Source organism: Phascolarctos cinereus, unplaced genomic scaffold, assembly GCF_003287225.1.
Source record: "Phascolarctos cinereus isolate Bilbo 61053 unplaced genomic scaffold, phaCin_HiC Scaffold_5;HRSCAF=322, whole genome shotgun sequence".
NCBI classification, from domain to species: Eukaryota; Metazoa; Chordata; class Mammalia; order Diprotodontia; family Phascolarctidae; genus Phascolarctos; species Phascolarctos cinereus.
Window position 1 is genome coordinate 4,772,764 of NW_027555958.1, and position 22,252 is coordinate 4,795,015.

The 22,252-nt window shown below is 46.8% G+C and overlaps 1 protein-coding gene and 1 pseudogene across 7 annotated transcripts in view; both read right to left on the minus strand.

Moving 5' to 3' along the window:
• Nucleotides 1–248: 248 nt before the first annotated feature.
• The window catches only part of ASB1 (ankyrin repeat and SOCS box containing 1), a 30,188-nt gene continuing 8,184 nt past the window's right edge, over nt 249–22,252 (minus strand). For 3 of the 7 annotated variants that reach the window (XM_078154605.1, XM_078154607.1, XM_078154606.1), the window contains 3 exons: nt 21,394–21,696; nt 15,501–15,886; nt 8,146–8,922 (listed from right to left, as the gene is read on the minus strand). In XM_078154605.1, coding sequence (XP_078010731.1) covers nt 8,789–8,922; nt 15,501–15,886; nt 21,394–21,696 — 823 coding nt within the window. In that variant the 3' untranslated portion in view covers nt 8,146–8,788. Of the gene's footprint in view, nt 494–8,145; nt 8,923–11,170; nt 11,483–15,500; nt 15,887–21,393; nt 21,697–22,252 lie in introns of those variants that run through there. The other 4 variants (XR_002322079.2, XM_020974916.2, XM_020974918.2 and 1 more) reach the window with 4 other exon arrangements.
• Nucleotides 690–4,810, minus strand: LOC144457928 (NADH dehydrogenase [ubiquinone] 1 alpha subcomplex subunit 6 pseudogene; annotated as a pseudogene).

A 22,252-nucleotide genomic window follows, 5' to 3' on the forward strand; every position in this document is an offset into this window, starting at 1 on the left:
AAACGATCCATGAGCCTCCACATATATCTGGGATTCCATGTGTTGATCACCATGCCCAACTGGAGACCTTTTCTTTTCCTCAAAAATAATTTGTCAAGTATCAGGCTGAAGTAAATTAAAGTCCTTCTCCTTTCTCAGATGTAAGTCTTTTCTGGCTGAAATGTGTTCACCAAGTGCATGCATAAGCATCAGCACAGCTCTCTGCCTAAATGAATGGTCCAAAGAAAAGAGGAGTTTGGCAGCCACAGTCAGGGAAACACAACCTTTATTGAGGTGACAGCACATTAACACGCAGGACAGTGAGTCTTGCCCTTCTGAAATGGATGCAAGAAATAGTGAGCGTGAAGGGCCAGGAAACAGGCTCATCAGCAGATTGGGGGGAAAATGTTGACCCAAGGGCCATTCCTTCTAGCCAATATCTTGTTCTGGGATCACATCATTTACCCAGAGCTCAACAATCATCAGGAAACATGTCAGACCCAGCACTCGAGGGCTGTGTAAATAGGAGAGAATGGAGTATGCGTTCAGACAGAGGCAATAATTGTTATAACAAACTACTACGATATACGATGAAGATGTATTTAAGTGCACATTCCTGAAATCAGGGCACCCACAGTCTTCCTCAGACAAGCCACACCCTTAAGTTTCTCTCAGATCAGATCCTTAACAGAAAGGAAGGGGCTTATACATGGCAGAGAGGCAGCAAATTTATTTTAAGGCAATAAGAAGCCATACACAGAAGAAACCTAGCTTCCCAGAATTCCTCATTTAAGGTGTCCTGAGTCAAACTAGACCCCAGGACAACCAGCTTCCAGGAGAAGGTCATACAATTTTCCATCTCTACATTTTTGGCACTTATCTTGTACTTAACTTAGCTGTGGACATGAAGCATTTCCCCAGTAGAATAGAAGTTCTTTGAGCCAGGTACTGAGGCATTTCTGTCAGTGGCCCAGCACCATGGCACATAGTAGGTGCTTAACAAATGCTTGTTCATTGACTTGTGCCTCTCAGTCTTTGACTTCCTTCAGGCCTCAGCTCACTTGCCCCTCTCTGTAAAGCATCCTTCATCCCACCTCCCCTCCAAAAGAATCAAATAATCTTTTAACAATCCCTGCTTTTGAGGTTAGGGATGGTTGATTTTTTTCCTCAGTGTTCCAAGAACTTAGCACAGTAATTGACACATAGTAGGTACTTAAGAGATGCTCATTGAATTGGATTGGATTGAGGTATCTGAATTAGGCAGCTGCCCTCTCTCATTAGGAGCTTAGATGAAGGTCAGAGGAGATCAGGAAAGGTTAATGGAAGTGCAAATATGGAGGAGACCAGAAGGTAACATCAGGGGCTGGGCATTGGAGGAGAGGTGGGGACAGGGGCAAAGTCATGGCTCCATTACTGGACAAGGACTGGAATAGCTGGGCCCAGGGCTAACAGATCCCCAGTCAATATTTTTTTTAAACCCAGTAGTGGAAGCAGAGACCCTACATGGTGGCCTCAGTCAGAGGAACTGAGGTGCTGGGTGGAGAGAGACCCCAGTATACCAGAAATCTAGGGGGAAAGCAGAGTGAGTGAATAGAGCAGAGCACAAACAATCCTGGCAGCCAGGAGGAGGAAAGCCACTCTGGGAAGCTTGCTAGCTTCGTTATTCTTGCTAAGTGGAACCCAAGCTCAGGGGTTTCTACCTCCTCAAGGAACTCAAATGTCCCTGGCACACTCTAAATTTTGGCAGTCCTGGATCAGGGGCTGGCTGCATGCCCCACCTTAGCTCTGTGCGGAGTTCAGAAGCTTTCCAAACTTTCCAGCTTGGCCTAAGACCCTGGTGGCAGCCAGGGTCCCACTAAAAAGCATCTCTTGGGCCAGTCTGGGATACCTGTGTACTACTGATGCCCAAAGCAACTTATCAGTACTGGTGTGGGAGATTAATGAGCAGAGCTCAGGCTCCCTCTGAAAAGTGAGGGGGTTGGGTTAGGTGGCCTCTGAGCTCCCTCCAGCTCCACATGGAGGATCCTGCAATCGCCCTCATCCCATCACCTGCAGAGACAGAGGCCCTCCTGCTCATGCCAAAGTTTTTGGGCCACATTCCCAGGAGAGATCACTGTGCCATAGGACAGAGCCTGGGTCTAACAGAAGGGGAGCAGCATCAGAGACCTCTATCACCAGCTGCCTGTCTGTGAGACTTGAGCCCCATCAGAAGATGAGAAAAGGAAGAGTTCCCATACTGGGCACCCACATGTGTTAGGTGAGATCCACTGGAGAAAAATCACGTTGAATGGGCAGTCTACACTTTTCTTAGCTATTTATTTACTTCTACAGAAGCTGGTTGTGGCAGCACGTCTCTCATAGTCGATCAAAGGCTGGACTTGGAAACCAGAGTCCTGCATTCAAGCCTCCTCTGACCCTGACTAGCTGCGTGATCTTCAGCGAGTTCTCAGCCTCTCCAAGCCTCAGTTTCCTGATCTGTAAAAAGGGGAGAATAACAGCACCCATGCCTTAAGGTTGTTGTGAGGTTCAGTAATAGTAATAATAATCATCATGAAGAGGTAGGATGGGGTGGTAGAGATCAGGCCTCAGATCAGAAAGACCTGGTTTCAAGCCCTGACACGTGAGGATTGTCTGAACTCAGGGAAGTCACTCACTCTTGCAGTTTTCTCATCTGAAAAATGACAGGTTTGTCCTTTAAAGACTTCCTTGCTCTAAAGCCTAGAATCCTGTATAAACATGTAAGCTCCATCCACAGAGACCCCCCGGTCTGTGTCCCACTGAGGCACAATTGGGCACCCTGTATTCCTGAAAAACACATATTTATGGCACTATTATCTTCTAACAGAAAAGGTTAACACCACCACCACCAATGATAGGAGCAGCTGAATCCACCTGGCTATTTCCAGTTCACAAAGGATTCCCATACACGCCATCACATTTATCTTATAGGTATTGTTATTCCCATTTCACAGATGAGAAAACTGAGAAGCAAACATGATTTTCCCAAAGTCCTGGAGATTACACTTGGTAGACTATGTATTCAAGCTCAGAGGCTGACCTATCCTTTGCTGGTGGAGGGGCCCTTCATCGAGCCTGGCATGGATCGGTTGGTCTCTGGGATCCCCTGCAGTTTGGAGTCTGTCTTCTGATTCCTGAGCCATGTCCTCTGCCACATGTATCATTCCTCCCTCTCTCACCGCCACCCTTCTATTTTGTCAGCTCACAATCTGTAAGGAGCAAAACACCTTTAAAAGCTGGCATTCTGCTCAGTAACAGAAGCTGACCCTCTCTGCCATCAGCCATTACAGACCTGGAAAATGAGTGGGGTTTGGGCGGGTTCACAAAAGGCCCCAGTTTTGAAAAGTCAGAATTTTCATGAAATTTCCCAAATGTCCAAACTGGTAACGAGGTGTAAATCACCCCCAAGTGAGCAGGGGGTGCTCTGGCCACCCAAAGCCCGGAACCTTCCATAAAATTAAAATAGCCTGAAGGCAGGGACCCTGCCATTTATGTTTGTGGGGCCCTTGGGATTGACCATTGGTGGATTTTAATAAAAGATTGTTGAAAGAATGTGAATTAATGAATTTGGGGAAAAGAGAAGTAAATTGAATTTGATGTTGTGAACAGAGGACCAGCCTTGGTTCTCCATCCTCCTTCTGACTCTACTGACTGAATCATCCCAGACAAGCCACTTCATCTCTCAATGCCCCAGGCATACTCTCAGACCACAGGGTTCAGATGAGTGGCTAATCTGTGTCAGGGGAGGGGGTATCCACACATCAGTGAAACTATAGCTGCAGACCAAAATCAACACAAGGATAGAGCCAGGGAACAGATCCCTGGTTCCAGTGCTCTAGGGGCTTCCTGGCCAAGGAAACTCCACCAGTACAGACCAGCACCTTTTCCACAGTTTCTAGTCTTGGAGGGATATTTAGAGCACAGACAGGCTAGGGGACTGGCCCAGTGTCATCCAGCCCTGTAGATGTCAGAAATAGGACCAGAGCTTAGGAATTCCTGACTTTGGGGCTGGCTCCCTAACCACTATGCAGTGACATAGTATAATGAAGCTAGCTGCGCCCTTTCCCATGAATCAGCCACAGTGAAACCCCGAGTTTGCAGAACCTGAATTCCAAGCATCCCCATCATTGCCCAATGCATTCCTAGTGCCATCTGAAGCATGTGCTCAGGAACGTCTCCAGCTGCCCCTCGAGGTGACGGGTCAGTGGCCCAGCTGAGCCGATGTGAGCACTCAGGGCTCCATCTCTCCTGGGTCTCTGATATGTGGCCAGTTCACTCAGGCTCCTCCCAGGCCTCTGAAACCTCTCTTCCTCCAGATGACATCATTCACAGTCATGGCAAACAAGAAGATGTGTGTCTACCAGCAATTTTTTTTCCACCATAGAGTTTATTTGCAGTATTAGAATTAAATACCAATGTGCCCCTTTCCAGAGGCACATCATGGGTCATGGCCAGCATAGAATCTGGAGAGGAAATCTTTGGGTCGGGGGGCTTCTGCTTCATGGAAGAGCCGCACAACGTGGGTCTGCTGCTTCCAGACTTTAATTGTCTCCTCCAATTCCATCTTCCCCTTAAGACCAAGCGATCCACCACCCGAGGGTCTGTAACATGGGGCGTTCTTCATGAACATTTCTTGGACTTTGTCCCGGCCCTGCTTCACAGAGATGTCCAGCTGGAAAAGGTGCACGGTGGTGGGCACCTCGTGGTACCAGGCCCAGTACAGCTCCTGCACCCACCGCTTGGCCTCGTTCAGGTCCTGGCTGAAGATGGGCTTCACTGCTGTGCTCATGGCCCCCAACGCCCTACCAGCAAATTTTTAATGGCTTCCAGTTTATTTGCACAGTGTGGGATGGGAGAGCATGGGGCCTTGACTGACTCACAATTCATTCACTGGGAAATTCAGACATTTATGGAAACCCCAAGGTGTCCATGAAAAGAAGAGGGGCCCAGGATACATAACAAGGGGCTAGGTTGGGAGAAGGGCCCTCACAACACTTTGCTTGAGAACCCAGAAATTAAACTTGGGAACCTGGTAATGAGTAAGTCATGGTCCTGAACCACCTCAAAATTTACCCACTGTATCTTGCTTTTAACTGAGTTCAACTGGGCTTCTACGCCATGTTCTAGCACAGTCTGATGGCTCTGTTTGACCCAGTTTCTACATGTCTTAAATGATTACATGGAAAGAAGAGCTCTAGATCTGCAGACAGAGGATCTAGGTTCAAATCTCACCCTATGGTACCTTGGGTAAGTCATTTCCCCTCTCTTAAACTCAATTTCTTCCTTTGGAAAATGAGATGGGGGGAGGGGAAATGGACAACCATTAATGTCCTCTCTGGTTCTATCTTTCCATACCTGCTTATGATGGACCAAGAGCATTTTATTGAGTAATGGTGCCAGTGCCATAGAGACAAATTTCAAACCAGAAGAGTACAGTAGAATGTAAGCTCCTTGGAGGCAGGGATGGTTTTGTTTATAGCTTTGTACCCCATTGGCACAGCACCACTGCATTTCTAATTAATCTATAAGAATTTATTAAGTGCCCACAATGTGCCAGTCATTGTGCCAGGTGCTGGGGATATGATGACAAAAATAAAATGGTTCAGTCCCTGCCCTCAAGCATCCCACGCTCCTCTGAAGGTGAACTCCTTGTACATGTATCAGAGGCACTTAATAAATGTTCATTAAATTGTGCTAATCCCAAGGTAAGTCCATAGATATCAGGGTGGAAAGGACCTCAGAGGAGGCCACTGTGGTGTGGGAGGTCATGTCACTTTGGGCCAATGAGCTAGGATTTAATTCCAGTTATACATATAAGTGGCTCTAGTTTTCCACCTGAACTGACCAATTCAATCACACAACTGGTTTGACTGATTTTTGTATTTCTCATTGGATTGATTAAATCACCATTTGCTTTAGTGTTAAGCAGTCCAGCCTCAGAGACTCAGATGTCTAAGGATACCAGGATACCTGAGAATCCTTGGACAACAGTGCAGATCAGAGGATCACAGGATCTCAGAGATGGAAAGGACGTCTGAAGCTAACCAGCCAGCCCATCCTTGAGCAAGAATCAGCTCATCAATAAACCCGAAAAAGTAGGATGCTTGACTTTGGGATTCAGAGTGAGAAAGGCTCAAATCCTGCACCAACCCTTGTTCCGGGTGTGACCTTAAGCAGCTCATTTGTGCTCTCTGAACTTCAGTTTCCTCATATATAAGACCTAAGTGCCCTCTGTACTATCTATAGACCTTAATGGGCTGATGTGATAATCATGTGGGCCAATATATATACAGTGCTTTGTAAGCAGTACCTGAAAGTACTATAGAAGTGTCATTATCGTGATACTGTGTGACTCTGGGAACTCTCTTCTCTCCTCTGAGCCTCAGTTTCTCCCCTGTGCCTAGTAGAACATCTCAGAGGTCTCTCCCAGCTCCAGAATGGGGAGGATTCTGTGAGCTTCTCTCTCAGGACCCTAGAGTCCTGGGACACCAAGATGGCAGAGCCAAAATACAAATGCAATCAATTCTCCAGAATAATCTATGCGTCTAGCACCAAACATCTAGGAATTTGGAAGCAGCCACACAGCTAGCTGAAACGACCACGTGTGTATTTCGTGTTATTGCAACAGAGCCCTAGGCCTTTTATCCCACCCCTCCCCTCAACAAAACAGCTGCTCCTTGAGAACAAAGACTTTCACCTTTGCTTTTGCATCCCCAACATCGACACATAGTAGGTGCTTAATCAAAGCTTGTTCCTTGACTGATTGTCCTGTATGTGGTGGCAGTGAATGCTGTTGTTATAACACTTCTTCTACCTGTAGACTGGTGCGTATTGGATAATCCTTACATAATGTAAAGTCCTAGAGGGCAGGCATTGTTTCATTTTGGTGTCTCTATATCTCCAACACTTAGCGCAATGCCTTGTATATAGCAGGTGCTTCATAAGTGCTTAAATATTGGTTCTTTTTTTGGTTATAGCCTCTGAAACTGACCCATCTTTTTGTGACAGCTGTCTCATCTAGGGGATGGAAAATGGAGAAATTGGGAGGCACTCCAGGCTCTCATAGCTGGACTGATATTTCAGCACTTGTGACTGTTCCAAGTATGGATTCAGGGAAGATAAAGGTCAAGGTTTAACCTGATATCAATACAGTTGAGAAAGGATCTTTGAAAGGACATAAGAAGTGACCAAAGGAAGCTAGTCAGTCTGACTCACCAAGGGAGGAAAGACAGACTGCAGAAGGAAAAGTGTCAGTGAGAAGGGGCTGGAGATGCTGTTTAATGCAACCCCATCTGAAAAGCAAAGCTACTTAACACCGCCCCAAAGGGGGCCACTGGGACAGTGCATGAAGACCTGGTAAGAGAACGCTCTCCCTCCCACTTTGGAACAGCTGCATTTCTTACAAAGTTTCCCATAAATTTGCCTAGCTGACTGCCACCCATTATGCCTGCTTTGGACAAAGAGAACAGGTCAGTTGTTTCCTCCATGTGGTAGCTGTTCAAATTCTTGAAGACCATTTGCACGTCCTGCCCAAGGCTTGTCTTTTCCAGGCTGACCATCCCCAATTCCTTAAAACCGCCATCAGACGGCATGGAATTCAATGCCCTTTCCATCTTGGTTGCCCTCCCTTGAGTCTTCCTCACTCTTGTTCCTAAAATATTTCCCCAAGACTGAACCCAATGTTGCATATTGGATGTGGGAAGGGCTGAGGTCAAGGAAAATGTCATCGTCTTTCTTCTGGACCTTTGTCTCCCTTAATCTGGGCCATGACATCTTTGGCAGCCATTACAAGCAATTCCATTGTGAGTGTAGAAGACTATGTGAGCAGACAAATATCTATGTTGGTTGAGTATGTGATAGTAGGGGTTGTTTTCGGGTTTGGGTTGGATGACCCATGAGATGACCACTGAGGTTCTGGAACACTATCAAATTCTGTGATTTTGTGAAATATCACACCTCTAAATACCATATGCCAGCTAATCTCTCAACAGAGGACAATGGACATTTTTTGCTCATTCCTCCCCTCTAAGATGACCTTTGACCTGTTCTGCCTACATCCTCCATATTATCTCCCCCATCAGAATATGAGTGCCTTGAGGCAAAGACAACGTCTGTCTTTTTTGTATTCCCAACACTTAGCACAGGGACTTGACCACAGTAAGTATTTAATAAATGCTTGTTGACTAACATTTACCTTGGGTTAAATGTATTTTCCCAAAATTAATTATTTGCATCCATCACATATTGACGTAAACATTTCACTTTAGAAATATATATATATATATATATATATATATATATATATATATATACATATATATATATATATATATATATATATATATACACACAGAAGCACATACACCACCAGGTTGCTAATTGCACTATCCTTATGGAGGCATTAGCTGACCTCTGGAACCCAACCGATACCCTCGATACACATTCCATCCCCAGTTTTGATTATATGCAGGTGGTTGCAACATCTCAGCTATGAAAATTACACGTAGGGTTATCAAAGGAAAAGAAAATATAGGAATAGCCCCACCGTTGAAAATAAGCCAAGGCTAGATCAAAGTCAGTTGAGAGATCCTTCACAAAACACAGCACGCTGACAAAAGCACCGGGCTGGTTAACATCAGCACTAACCGAGGCTACCTCTTTACCAGCAGCTCCTTGGAATACTTCTCAACAGTTCGGGGTGTGAGATGGAGAGCAATGAACAGACACCAATTTGGTTCTCAGGTCACCTGCTTTCATCCTTGAGAAGCATCCCCACAATCGCGTCTGCGTTTTAACTCTGCTCATAAAGTAAAAACTGCTTGATGGCATCAGGGAGGGGGAGAGAGGGTATAAGGTAGAGCCGACACTTGCCGAGAGCCCTCCTCACGGACACCCGGCACAAGCATAGCAAGGTCCTGGGGGCACCTAGAGAGGAGGAAGAGGAAAGAGAAAGAGTCACTCCACCGAGCCAGCTCCACGAGATGGAATCCAGGCACTGAGCAGCCCCGACCTCCGGCTCTCGGAGCCACCGCCCTGCCTCAGGGAGCTCCCTGGGAAGAGCCAAAGTGAGATATAAGAACGCGAGCGAGATATAAGAACGCGAGCTCCTTGATGGCACGCACCGTTTCTGCCTTTTGTTTGTATCCTGAGTATTATCACAGTGTCTGGCTGACGGAGGCACCGGGCTGGTCAAAGGAAAAGAAAAACTGATTGGAAGCCTGTATTTGCTACTGCAGGTTTAAATCTGGGCACGGCACAGAATCCTCAGCCCAGCGCCCCAAGCTTCGGAATTCCCTGGTTGGGATTGCCTTCTCCTCCCTTTGACAGTGTTTATTATTCTGATTTTTAGCACTCTCACCGTGTTCCTAACCCTAATCTTAGTCGTCATCATCCCTGAACAGGGATGCCTCAACCTGAGCCTCAAAAGGGAGCAGTGGCCGTTCCAGAGTCGCACCATTAGGAAATGGCAGAGGCAGCCCCCGAACCCAGTCTTGCTGTTGTTGTTCAGTCATTTTCAGTCATATCTGACTCTCTGTGATCCCATGTGGGGTTTTCTTAGCAGAGACACAGCAGCGGTTTGCCCTTTCCTCCTCCAGCTCATTTGACAGATGAGGCAACTGAGGCAAACAGGGTTAAGTGACTTGCCCAGGGGCACACAGCTGGATTTGAATTCAGGAGCAGGAGTCTTTCTGACTTGTGCTCTATGCACTATGGTGCCATCTAGCTGCCATCTAGCCAAGTCTTACTGACTACAAGTTAGATGCTTACTCTAGAGTGTCTAGGCACTGTGCCAAGCTGCTGCTCAAAATTAACATATATACAACCTATTAATATATTTGTATATAATATATCAATATACATGTTTGATTTTAACAATTATTTTGGTATTATTAATAATACTGATAAGTGATGATTATTTTATTATCATTAATCTTTTTTTCTTTTAATGGAGTTCAGATAGAATGGTCGGAGGACAAATCTTTAACCTGTTATTATTTGTTTTATATACAATGTTCTGTGGACTATGGCTGAGGGGAGAAAATGACTATTAATGGAACGAGAATATGAGGTCAGAGGCTCCTGAAAGTGTCTTTGGGACAACTGCAGGAGATGAGGTGTCAGGGAGGACACAGGGACCAGGCCTGTTTTCACAGGGCTCCACTGTCTTCTGTTTGGTCTCCATTATTTTGAAAGTTTTTTATTCTGAGTGAGTTGGAAATGGAGTCTCAAAAACATGTGAAAGACTGAAGAACTCTGAACAGCGCCATGACAAACCACAGTTTCAAAGGATTTGTGATGAAGTATGTTACCCACCTGAGAACACTGAAGGGCTCAAGTAAAGGCATATTGTTGCTTTTGCTTCCCCTTCCCCCCTTCTTTCTTTTCTTTTCTATTTTTCTTTCTTTCCTTCCTTCCTTCTTTTCTCCCTCCCTTCCTCTTTCTTTCTTTTCTTCTTTCTCTTTTTTTTTTTACCAACAGCTATGTGAGATATTTCTTAACAGTTTCTCTCTCTCTCTCTCTCTCTCTCTCTCTCTCTCTCTCTCTCTCTTCTCTCTCTCTCTCTCTCTCTCTCTCTCTCTCTCTTTCTCTCCCCCCCTTCTTTCTTCCAAGCATGGTTAATGCAGGAATTTATGCACCATGACTATACGTTTCTGTAATGAGCTTTGTTTTTCTTGCTTCTCAGTGGGTGGGGCAGAGGAGGGGGAGAGGGAGAGAGAGAATTTTGAATGGAAAATAAAATAAAATGGAATTTTAAGCGAAAAGGGGAAATTAGGAGTCTTCAGTGTGATGACATCTATTAAAAATGTTGCTTCTAGATTTTCTGGCCCAAAGTCCCGTCTGAGCGAGCAGCTATGAGCAACAATTCTAATGGTCATGATCCTCTAGTTCCAGTTGGGTTCTTTATTTACTGAATTCTTAAGGCTATTTGGGTGTTTTTCTTTGTGGTGTGCAGATCTGCTGTCTGTTAGTTTACAAAGGACAGCAAGCTTCTGGTGTCTAATTCTAGCAGCTTGACTGTGTTTTTCTGGGTATCCAAGAGATGAGAAATTTTTGTGACCTACTCTGCTACCTTGCATGGTTTCCACCACTTCATTCACAATCTGTAGTGACTGATGAGTCTGGCCCACCCAAAGATAACTCCTCTGTAATTTCTAGTGGCATTGCACAATCATGAATCACCATCCTGAGTCCCTTTATTTCCACAAACAAATACTCATGACTCAATCAACCCATCAACAAGCATTTATTAAGCACCTGCTGTGTGCCAGGCACTGGGAAGATAGCCATTTCTTCAAGACTTCTTTGTGAATATATTATTGGATAAAATTGTTATTGTTGTAGCACTAAAGTCCAATGGGTCATGATAGCAGAAAGACAGCTGGTGCAGGAGTCAGGGAGACCTGAGTTCAAATCCAGCTTCAGACACTTACCAGCTCTGTGACCCTGGGCAAGTCACTTCACCCCATTTGCCTCAGTTCCTCATCTGGAAAATGAAGATAACAATAGCAACTACCTCTCAGGGGCTGTTATTAGGATAATATAACTCATGTAAAGCACTAAATATGCTAAATATGATTATTATTATTAAAGTCACCCTCTAGTGACACCCTCATCATGGAATGGAAGAAAACCTACATCAAAGAGATGCATCTTCTGGAAGGCCTGGCCAAGCCAGGAAGGCTTCGAGCAAAGATCCAATGATATAGATCCTCTGGTCTTCTGCAAAGCCCAGCCTTACTAGGTCCTGAAAGGGCACGCACCAGGATGAATTCATCAACAATATGAACCTTAGAAGATGATCGACAGATTTATGAGGTAGGAGTGGGGCTAGGTGGATGCAATCTGTGTCGAAGGAGGGAAGACCAATGCTGGTGAGGTCACAGAACTTTGGACTGTGTGGTATGATCACTACTGGTATCATTGTAGTAAAAAAGGAACAAAGTAGATCACCGATGATCATAGGAGAACTTTGTGTCTTGGTCAGAATGAGAAGGGGGGCCTCTTGCTGTCAGCCACAGTGCTCTGTGCCTCAGTTTCCTCCTCCTTACTGTATGACCCTGCGGATGCACTTCACTAGTAGGCATCAGTCACTCATAGAGAGAATCCAAGTCAACCCCTTCACCCCCACCATCATCCCCAAGGAAACAAATTCCATTTTTACAGAGTGGACCATGTTCTACTATCTAGGAGGAAACCATTGGGGAATCTGGTTCTTATTCCAAGAAAGCCAAATGAATTCTAATGACTGGAGGGGTAGGGGAACCATGGTGGGAATCTAAAGGAGCTAGCTGGACTTGCAGAATATTTGTCAAGAAACAAATTAGCCGCCTTGCAAATACGCCTAATACCTTGGGCTCACCCAAAACCCAAGGATTTCAGGTAAGTAGGAATGAATGGCCTCCTCTTGGGTGAGTGATCACAGCCGTTAGCCAAGGCAAAGAAGAATCCCTGGTGCAGTAATTGAAGCACAAACAAATAGTGCCTCTAGGTCAGCCCAACAACCTTAGTTACCTGAGGAGCAACCTTCGACCCAAATACTTCAAAGGCCAGCCAGCCCAACCCAGGGGCATTTCTCACACACCTCTAAACAAGGTGCTGCAATGAAGGAAGGCTTTCATGCAGAGCAGTTCAAAGAGAGCTTTCAAAAATAATAAAAGTAGGGTAGGGAAGGGGTTGGAGGGAGGGAGAGAATTGGGAACTGAAAATTTTAAAAATAATTTAGAAAAACAAACAAGTTTTGGTGAAGGAGACCACGTCTGCAGAAGAGTTTAGATTCGGGGGACAAAAAAAGGCAGCTGAATAGGTAGACCTCTCCAGAAAGTGCAGTAATTGTGGCAAGCTCTTCCTTCCTGTCTCCTCAATCCTTAGGCCTAGAAGTGAGAAGGTCTCATGGAAATTTTACTGTGAGCATCCTGTGCCCCACAAAGAATGAATTTCTTTTCAATTTCCCACATTGCTTTGCTGGTGTTATTTTATAAAGAAAATCTTATTTGTTGCATCCGTGTTCAATTTTATAATGCCGATCCTGGCATTCAATAAACATTTTTATTTTATTATTTATTAATACACATTTATTACACACATTATTATTATTATTATTATTTATTGCCAGATACTAGAGGGATTCAAGGTTTAGAGAAGACATGGCCCTGCCTTCATGGAACAAGATGGTTCAGTGAAAAGAATCATGGATTTGGGATCAGGGGACCTGGTTTGAGGCCTGGCTCTGGACTTACTATCTGTGTAACCTTGGGCAAGTCAGTGGACTTCCTCAAACCTCTGTTTCCTCATCTGTGAAATGAGGGGTTTGAACTAGATGACCTCTCTGGACCCTTCCAGCTGCAAAGTCCATGATCCCAATGACCATCACATGGAAAACTACATGAAAAGAACATCTACAGCCTGGGGAATTCCATGCTACTAAGGCCTGGGTGGGAAGGCTGTTATCAGCTAATGGATGAGAAGATCACACCTGAGTTGGGCTTGAAAGAATGGGTAGGAAACAAGTAGGTAAAGAGGTAGAAGATGAGAGAGAGAGAGAGAGAGAGAGAGAGAGAGAGAGAGAGAGAGAGAGAGGGTGTGATTGCTAAAGCAGGGTCCTAGAGGAGGGTGGACATGTGGAGAGAAATTCACCTTGGGGAAGACTAGGACTAACTTAATTCTTCTTCTGTGACCACAAGGAAGAAGGAAGAGGAGAAGAAGACGCTCCCATGACTTTAGGACCAGAGGAGAGTGGAGAGAGCCCATGTGAGATCACCTTAGTCTTCTCAGTGACAAGTACTAGATTTGGGTGGCTTGGAACTACAGAGTAAGGAGGACAGGGTACAGAAGAGAAGAGGTGCTGGGGGAAATGAGATAGGGAATCAATAAAGGCAGACTAGGTGTAGCTGAAACTAATTAACACATGTGGAGCAAAGGCAGAGAAGGTGTGTGAGGGCTTTTTTTTTTTTTAATGCCTCAGCAACCCAGAGCAAGAGCAAAGGAAGGAGCTAGTGGGTGTTATGGGAGGGTGATGTGTCTCTCACAGGCCAAGAATGGTGTTAGGACAGCAGGGCAAAAGATGCTTGGGCAGTCCTAGCTAGCATGACAGATGAGCTGGCCAGCCAGCTATGTGGGCAAGGAAAGCAATGAAAGCAAGAGAAACCATAGAGAAGACTGGAAGAACAGCAATAGACCAAGAAACCAGAGGTGCTGGTGAGGACAGAGGATGGCTTGGGTGTGAGGGAGAGAGCTGGGGTCATTGAGGAATTCCAAAAATCCAGATGTTAGAAGGGGGCTCAGTGCTAACATGGCGGCATACGATGTGTGAGGACGGTCACGCGCAGCTAAAGACTGGAGCAGAAAGAGACCTTTGGGGTTCAAGACATGACATCCGTCTTCCACCTCTGAGTTTTTGCAGAGATTGCCCCCCACGCTTGGAAAGCACCCCTTCTTCAGCTCTATTCCATAGAATCCTTGGCATCCTTCAGAGAACAGCTCAGGGACTACGCCCTGCCCTCTGGATCACCTCAGAGACTAACGTGCTTATGAGCACTAAAGCTTACTTGCATGACGTTGCATGTCCTTTGGGACAAACATATCTATCCTGCCGAAAGAATATAAGCTCCTCGAGGACACAGCCTGGATCCCATTTGTTAGCAGGAGAGAAAACCATGGCCAAGAGAGTGGAGGCTACAGAACTGGGGTGTTTTGGTCTGAGAAGTCACAGAGATGGTAAATGGAGCCATATGGAAACTGAGCCATCTTTTCCAGAAATAGTGGTATTCATTCAGTCACTATTTCCAGAGGTCGAGGTTGAAAGCAAGGGGTTGGGGTGAGGGTGCACAGGCTGGGTGGCTTGTCATGAAGTCAGGTATGGAGCAGCAATGTGTTGGGTATGAGGCCAGCTCTATAAAAGGCACTCTGACCAATGAGAAGCCCAGGGCTCCAGGGTCAGACAGATGCCTAATTAGATGGGGCAGGGGGATACTCTATCTGTGTGCCTCCTTTTCTAGCCTTCTCTCACATTTCTCCTCATGATGTACTCTATTTTCCAGCCAATTGGGTGGTTCCCCATTTCCCATTCTCCTCCCACTTTCCTCCTTCTTTCTTGCTTTCTTCATGCCATCCACTGTACTTGAAATGAACTTTGTCCCTGCCCCATACCTGCTAGCATCCTGCCTTTCCTTCCCCAGTGTCTCCCTCCTCAAATTTGTCCTTGTGTTTTGGCTGGAATGGTCCCTTGCATTGATCTGACCCAGCACAGTGCTCAGTATGTACAGTAGATGCTGGCTGGATCGAATTGATTTCTCTTACTTAACTTTGTATCATAGTTACATATGACTATATCTTCTTCCATCCTCCATTCCCCAACCAGTAGATTGTAACCCCTTAAGGACAGGGTCCGTGTGGTTCATATTTTTTTTTTTAATCCCAGCACCTGGCACAGTATGCACACAGTAGGTGTTCAATAAATGAATCAATATAAAGATCACAGTAGGTCTTAAGCTCACTGCACTTACTCCTGGCTTCTTTGAAAACCTGCAAAGCTTCTGGGTTCACTTTCACTCTGCCTCTTGACTCAGCATTCAAGGTTTCCCACTTCACCAGATTCAGGTTGGCACCAAAGTCGACCAGCAGGCTGACAAACGCAGCCTCACAGCCATGACGCAAAACGGCATCCATTACACAGACAGGGGACCCCCTGCAGAAGCCCTGGACGTTGACAGGGCCGTGGCAGTTGAAATCAGGGTTGGCTCCAGCTTGAAGAAGCAGCTTGAAGCATTGCAGGTTGTGGTAGGCTGCACTGATGTACAACGGGCAGACCACCAGGGAAGTGAGGCGTCGGGAAGAAGGGGGAGGCATTCCAGGAGCCAGGGAGTGGTTGACGTCCACATCTGCCCCATACCTACACGGGAAGCAGAAGCAAGGTCAGACACACTCACATGCCTAATGGACGCACTTCTTCTGCCAAGGACATGAACCCAAGCAACGAGGCTACCTTCACATCAACCCTCATCCACACTCATCATTTCTACCACTAGCAAGGCCACCGTGTTGGTCAAAGATCACAGGAGCCATTTTGGTTGACTCTGGTCTCAATCAACTTTGGATACAGCCATACTAAATTAATGAATCTATGATCATTCTTCTGGGAAAGAAAAAACAGTCAGTGATGACATATGACAGCTATTAGCCATGGCAAACAATGTGTTTTCAAAAACATAAATCAAAGTTTTTAAGAATCCCTGATTTGACAAAGAGCAGCCTAACAATGTGGAAGGTTGAGACTCTTGCCTGGGCCCTCCTCTCTTCTCCTCTCCCTTCATACCAACTTGCATGGTAATCTACCCAGCTCCCATGGATTTAATGATCATCTCTGTGCAGAGGATTCTCAGATCCATTTGTCCAGCCCTAACTTTTTTCCTGACCTCTAGTCTCACACCTCCACTTGCCTCCTGGCCATGTCACACTCATTAGCTTTCCCCTCCCATACTCCCCTTTTCTTCACTTCGTACTATCCAGAGCCCTAGTCCCTGAGTGCCACAGCCCAGATGCCACCCTCACCTGAATCCTCATTCTCACCACCAGATCCAATCAGGTGCCAAGGCTTGTGGACTTTACCTTCATAAGATTTCTCCCACAGCCTCTCTTCCCTCCTCCGACACTGCCGCAACCTTTGTGCAAGCCCTTGTCACCTCCCACCTGGACTAGTTCAGGAGCCTGCTGGAGGGCTTCCCTGCCTTAAGCCTCTCCCCACTGCCGTACCTCCTCCACACATCTGCCAGAGTGGATCTTCCTAAAAGGCCTGACTGTGTCACTACTACTCATTCAGCAAACTTTAGTTGTACCCTATTACCTCCAGGATCAAACAAACAACCCCTTCGTAATCTGAATCCTTCCTTCCTTTCTTGTCCTGTAACACCATCAATAGATGGGACTCTGGGCTCCAGTGACAATGGCGTCTCGCTGCTGCTTGCACATGAAATTCTGTCTCCTACCTCTGAGTATTTGCCTGGAGCTCTCTCCTTCCCCATTTCTGCCTCTGACTTCCTTCGGGTCTCAGCAGTGGAGAGGATGAGGGGGGCTGCAGTCAGACAGAGTTCATGAGTCAAATGCAGCCTCAGACACTTACTAGCTATGTGACCTCGGGCAAGCCATTTAACCCTATTTGCCTCGGTTTCCTCATCTATAAAATGAGCTGAAGAAGGAATGGTAAACTACTTAAGGATCTCTGCCAAGAAAACCCCAAATGGGGTCACAAAGAGTCAGATGGGGCTGAACCGAACAACAGAACTGAAACAACGAGATGTGCAGAGAGCCTTTCCCAGTCCTCCTTACACTCAGCTCCTTCCCCTGAGATCACCCCAGGGTGTCCCATCTCTATCCTGCTCGCAGGTGTGAACTCCTGGACAGCAGGGGCTGCTTTTCATCACCATTATTATCATGAACAATAACGGCAGAAGTGCCTGGCACTTATGGAGCATTTTAAGCGTCACAAAGTTATTTGCATATATTACCTCCTGGATCCTCACAACAACCCTGCGAGCAGGAGTTATGATTATCCTAATTTTACAGGAGAGGAAACTGGTTGAGAGAACCTAAGTGACTTACCCAGGGTCTCATAGCTAGGTCAGCGTCTGAGGCTGAATTTGAATTCAGCTCTTCCTAAGTCCAAGTGCCCTGCTGTATTCACTATGCCACCCATCTGCCTATTTTTTCATCCCCAGCACTCAGCACAGTGCCTGGCACATAGTAGGTGCTTAATAAATGCTTCCTGACTGAGTACTGATTTGTAGCATTTGGAGTTAATTCCATGGAAAGCACTGCTTCTGGATGAGTTCATTGGGTCCCATCAAAGGGACTGGGAAGTTTATGCTGGAAAAGAGAAGACTTAGGGGTGACTTGGTGGCTGTCTTTCAGTGCCTGAGGGACTGTCATACAGAAGCCAGATAAGACCCAACAGCAATCGGGAGGGTTTTCAGAGAGGCTATTTCAGCAGGATGTGAGCAGGATGTGAGCAAGCATGTGAGATGCCTGGGGACAGGAAGATCAATTCTCCTTCCTGGAGGTCAGGAGCAGAGCTTCAGCTCAGCCGTCTGGGCTCCCCGCCTCTCTAATTCTCCTCCTCTCCGAAGCTGATGCTACTGCTCTCGCCCGGGGCACACACAACCGAAGGTGATTGTCTCCATTTTATGGATAGACACAGAGCTTGCCCACAGCCAGAGAAGGGCCTGAGCCAAGGCTCTGACTCCCATCCCAAGGCTCACTGCCATGCTCAGCCCATTCAGCCGCTGGGGCACGCCCATGCAAAGCGTGCGGATTAGGTGTCCTTCCTCTCCATCCCAAACCACGCAGATGGCTACAGCTGGAGGAGGGAGCAAGGCGCCACGTGTCCCTGGCTACGCCATTCCATGTGCTCCCGGGGCAGAAGCTAAGCCCTGTCTTCCAGCACTAAGCAAATGTAACAATGATGGCAAAGGCAAAGGCTAGACAGGCCAAGCAGGACCAGAGTGTGTGGCTTTCATTTTTAATCTTGTTCTCTGGATTTCCTTTGTAAAAGCAAATGGCGGCATGAAGGAGAGGCAGACTGAGAACACCAGACGTGTTGTGCGTGTGCACACGTGTGCATGCATGTGTGTGTGCTTCCAGGGAAGACACAGCACGAGGGCTTCAGAGGCTCAGCTGCACGTAAAAAGAGATTTTTGTTTCTTTTCAATTTGGGCTTTTGTGAGGCGTGGGGGATGGGAGTGGTGAAGCCAGCGGCTCCAGAATGCAATCCACTTTTATGATCTCTTCTGCACTACTCAAAGCCTATTCCAGAAATGCTTCCCCTTTGGGAGACCAAGGAGTTTGCAAGCACAGCAGCCAGGTATTGGTTATTAAAGCCAGTCAGACCTCAGCCCCCAGCCCTCCACCCCCACCCCTATTTATCTGGGTAAACACGAAGCATCTTGTGTTCGCTCTTGGACGCTGCCCATGCATGGCTGCCCATTCCCTGTGTTCTCACAGAGATTTGGAGAAGAAGCCAGAGCCAGAAGGGACCTCGACGGTCACCAGATCCAACACCATTTTAGAGATAAGGAAGTTTGAGGACCAGAGAGGTTAAGCAACTTGCCAAGTGTCACATGGGCTCTAAGTGTCCAAGATGTGATTCGAATCCAGGCCCTCAGATTCAAAACCAACCTCCCTTCTGTCCATAGGAACCTTAAATAACATTCTAAACTATTATTCATTGAACACTCTAAACTAACAGAAATCTCCCCATTTACTTCACATATTAAATTCATTTTCAAAAGGAGACCTACGCAAAGCCCCAGTAAAGGAAAAAAGGAGGGGGTGTGGTTTCAGACTAACTCCTCGTAGCTGGTTCAGAGGGAAGGATCTTCCAAGATATTTGTATGTTTGGGCAATATGACAATCTGGTATTAGCTCAGCTGTGGAAGAGACATCCCTTCATCCCCTCATAAAAAGATACTGGATGGTGGCCAGTTCATTTTAATCCTGACTATTTTCCAAAATTCCCCTCTTGCTTTTAATATTGCTGGCAAACTGGGGCTGGGGAGAACCGTATAAATCAATGCCGCTCACGCATGCACAGAAATACCACTTGTTATGGAGCCTTGTGTTAATATTATTATTCCTAGGGAATTGGGGAGGGGAGCTTTAAAGCTATAGCCCCGGAGCCCTGCTGAGCCAACTTCAAGAATGATGGGGACAGAGGAGAGCCTGGCCTCACCTGATGGAAAGGAGAGATGGCAAGAGATCACAGGAGCATGGACCTAACGTGAGAGGGGAAGGCAGGGGTCAAAGAATTGCAGATCTGTAGGCAAATGGGACCTTAGAGATCATCTCGCAATACCCTTCCATTTTATAGATGGAGAAACTGAGGCCCGGGGGACTCTAGGACCTTGGACTTGGGTCAGCCAGCAAGTCCAAACCCCTTCCCTTACAGAGGTGGCACCCAGGCTGTGAGGGGTCTCAGGGGCCGCCTCGTCCAGCCCCTTCACTTTACATAGAGCGACAGAGGTCCTGAGAGGTGAGGGAGTTGTCCAAAGTCCCCTGTGGAGGAGGGGGCACAGTCCAGATGGGCTCCATGTCTAGAATCTCGGCTCTTTGGCCTGAGCTCCTGCTCAGTCTCAGTATTCACTAACTAGGGCCTGAAAGCATGCACAGGGGCCTTGAACGCCCCTTCCAGCTCCAAAGCTCTGATCCCGTGAAACCCCTTCCCTAGAACCAAATGTGTTCTCAGCAGACTCTCCTCTTTGGAAAGGTCCTTGGGTGCTGTCTGGTCCAACCTTCATTTCACAGATGAGGAAGCTGAGGCCCAGGAACGTTGGATGACTTGGTCACGCTTGCAGCGTGAGGCAGGGGCAGAGACGGGAGCGCAGGTCACATCTCCTCGCAAGTGACGCCCCTCCTGTGACTCCAACCTTACTCTTGGTGTTGAGTCCTTTCAGTCACACGTGACTCTCTGTGACCCCACTTGGGATTTTCTTGACAAAGATACTGGAGTGGTTTGCCATTTCCTTCTCCTGCTCACTTTACAGAGGAGGAAGCTGAAGCAGACAGGCTGAAGTGACTTGCCCAGGGCCACATGGCTAGGAAGTGTCTGAGGCCAGATTGGAACTCAAGAAGAGGAGTCTTCCCGATTCCAAGCCCAGTGCTTTCTCTAGCGTGACACTGGCTGAGAGCCTCATGTTAAATGTCGTTCGCACCATTCTAGTGGTGGTCACGTCAGGAGGCCGGGAGGATTTCTCAGTCGGATTTTCTGGAGAAGGCAGAGCAGCTGAATGTGGCATCCTCAGTCAGTTCAAAGTTTCCAGTCAACTTGGATTTTTGGGCCTGGAGTCAGGAAGACTTGAGTTCAAATCCTGCCTCAGATCCTTAGCTCTGTGACTTTGGGCAAGTCATTTAACCTCTGTTTGCCTCAGTTTCCTCAACTGTAAATGAAGATAATAATAGCACCCACTCCCCAGGGTGACCGTGAGGACTTGTAAAGTGCTTAGCACAGTGCCCGGCACACAGCCGATGTTCAATAAATGTCGTTGCTGTTGCTGTTGCTCTTACATTCTCTAAGGGGGTGCAGGACCACACGAAGTACAAGCTATAGGGATTATAAGTCACAGAGACGGGGTCAGAGAAACGGTACGGCTCACAAGGCTGTCTGTCCCTCAGTGACAGAGAGTACTGATCACTGGTCTGGCCTCATTAGATTCTGCTTGGGCTACCTTGAATTAAGAGATTCACAGAATCATTAGAAATTAAGAGAGACCTGGGTTCAGATCCTGCTTCTGACATTTAATTGCTATATGTACCTCGGCAAGTCACTGAGCTTGTCTGTGCCTCACTTTCCTTCTCTGGACAATTAAGGATCATCACAGCCATGGCGTCTGTCTCATTGCCCTCACTTACCTGATCAGCTCCTTCAGAATGTCAGCTCTCCCCACCCGGGAGGCATGGTACACCGGGGTGCTGCGGTGATGTCGGCTGCCATTGGGGTCGGCTCCAGCTTCCAGGAGGATCTGGGCACATTCCAGATGCCCATTCACCACTGCCACATACAGGGCAGTCTGTCCCTTCACGTCCACAAGGTCAATCTCAGCCCCCTTCTGAATCAGGAAATCCACACAGTTCCCATGGCCTGCAGTGGCTGCGATGCGCAGTGGGGTACAGGGAAGCCAGCCACAGCACCAAACTGACTTCTCATTGATCCGGCTGAGAAGAGAGCAGAAACAGAAAGTTCAGCTTTGTTGGAGTGAGCCCTAAAAACAGGTGAGGCAGATGAATTCATCTTTAGATGGAAACAGACCAAACAAAGACATGGCCGTGGGTTAGAAACAGACAAAGACACAGATATAGATGAGTTCCAGGCATAATGAACACAGAGTGGGAAGCACTTTAATGATTGCCTAGTTCCACTCTCTCACCATTTGACAGATAAGGAAACTGAGTCTTGTTTTTATAGCTATTAACATAAGATCTACCCTTAAGGCTTGAAACGAGGCAAAGAAGCCATGGTGTGACAAGTCAGAGATGGGACATCAACCAGAGCTGCAGGGGATTTTAGGGATCATCTTTAAAAGAGAGGAAGCTGAGGGAGGCTCCCTCAGAGAGATAAAGCGACGTCCCTATTGCCTCTAGGATAAAACATGAAATCCTCTATTTGGCATCTAGAGTCTTTCAGAGTCTCGCTCCTCCCACACTCTCTGTTCCAAACAGGCTGACCTATTTGCTATGCCCTGTACATATTTCATCTCCCGACTGTGTGCCT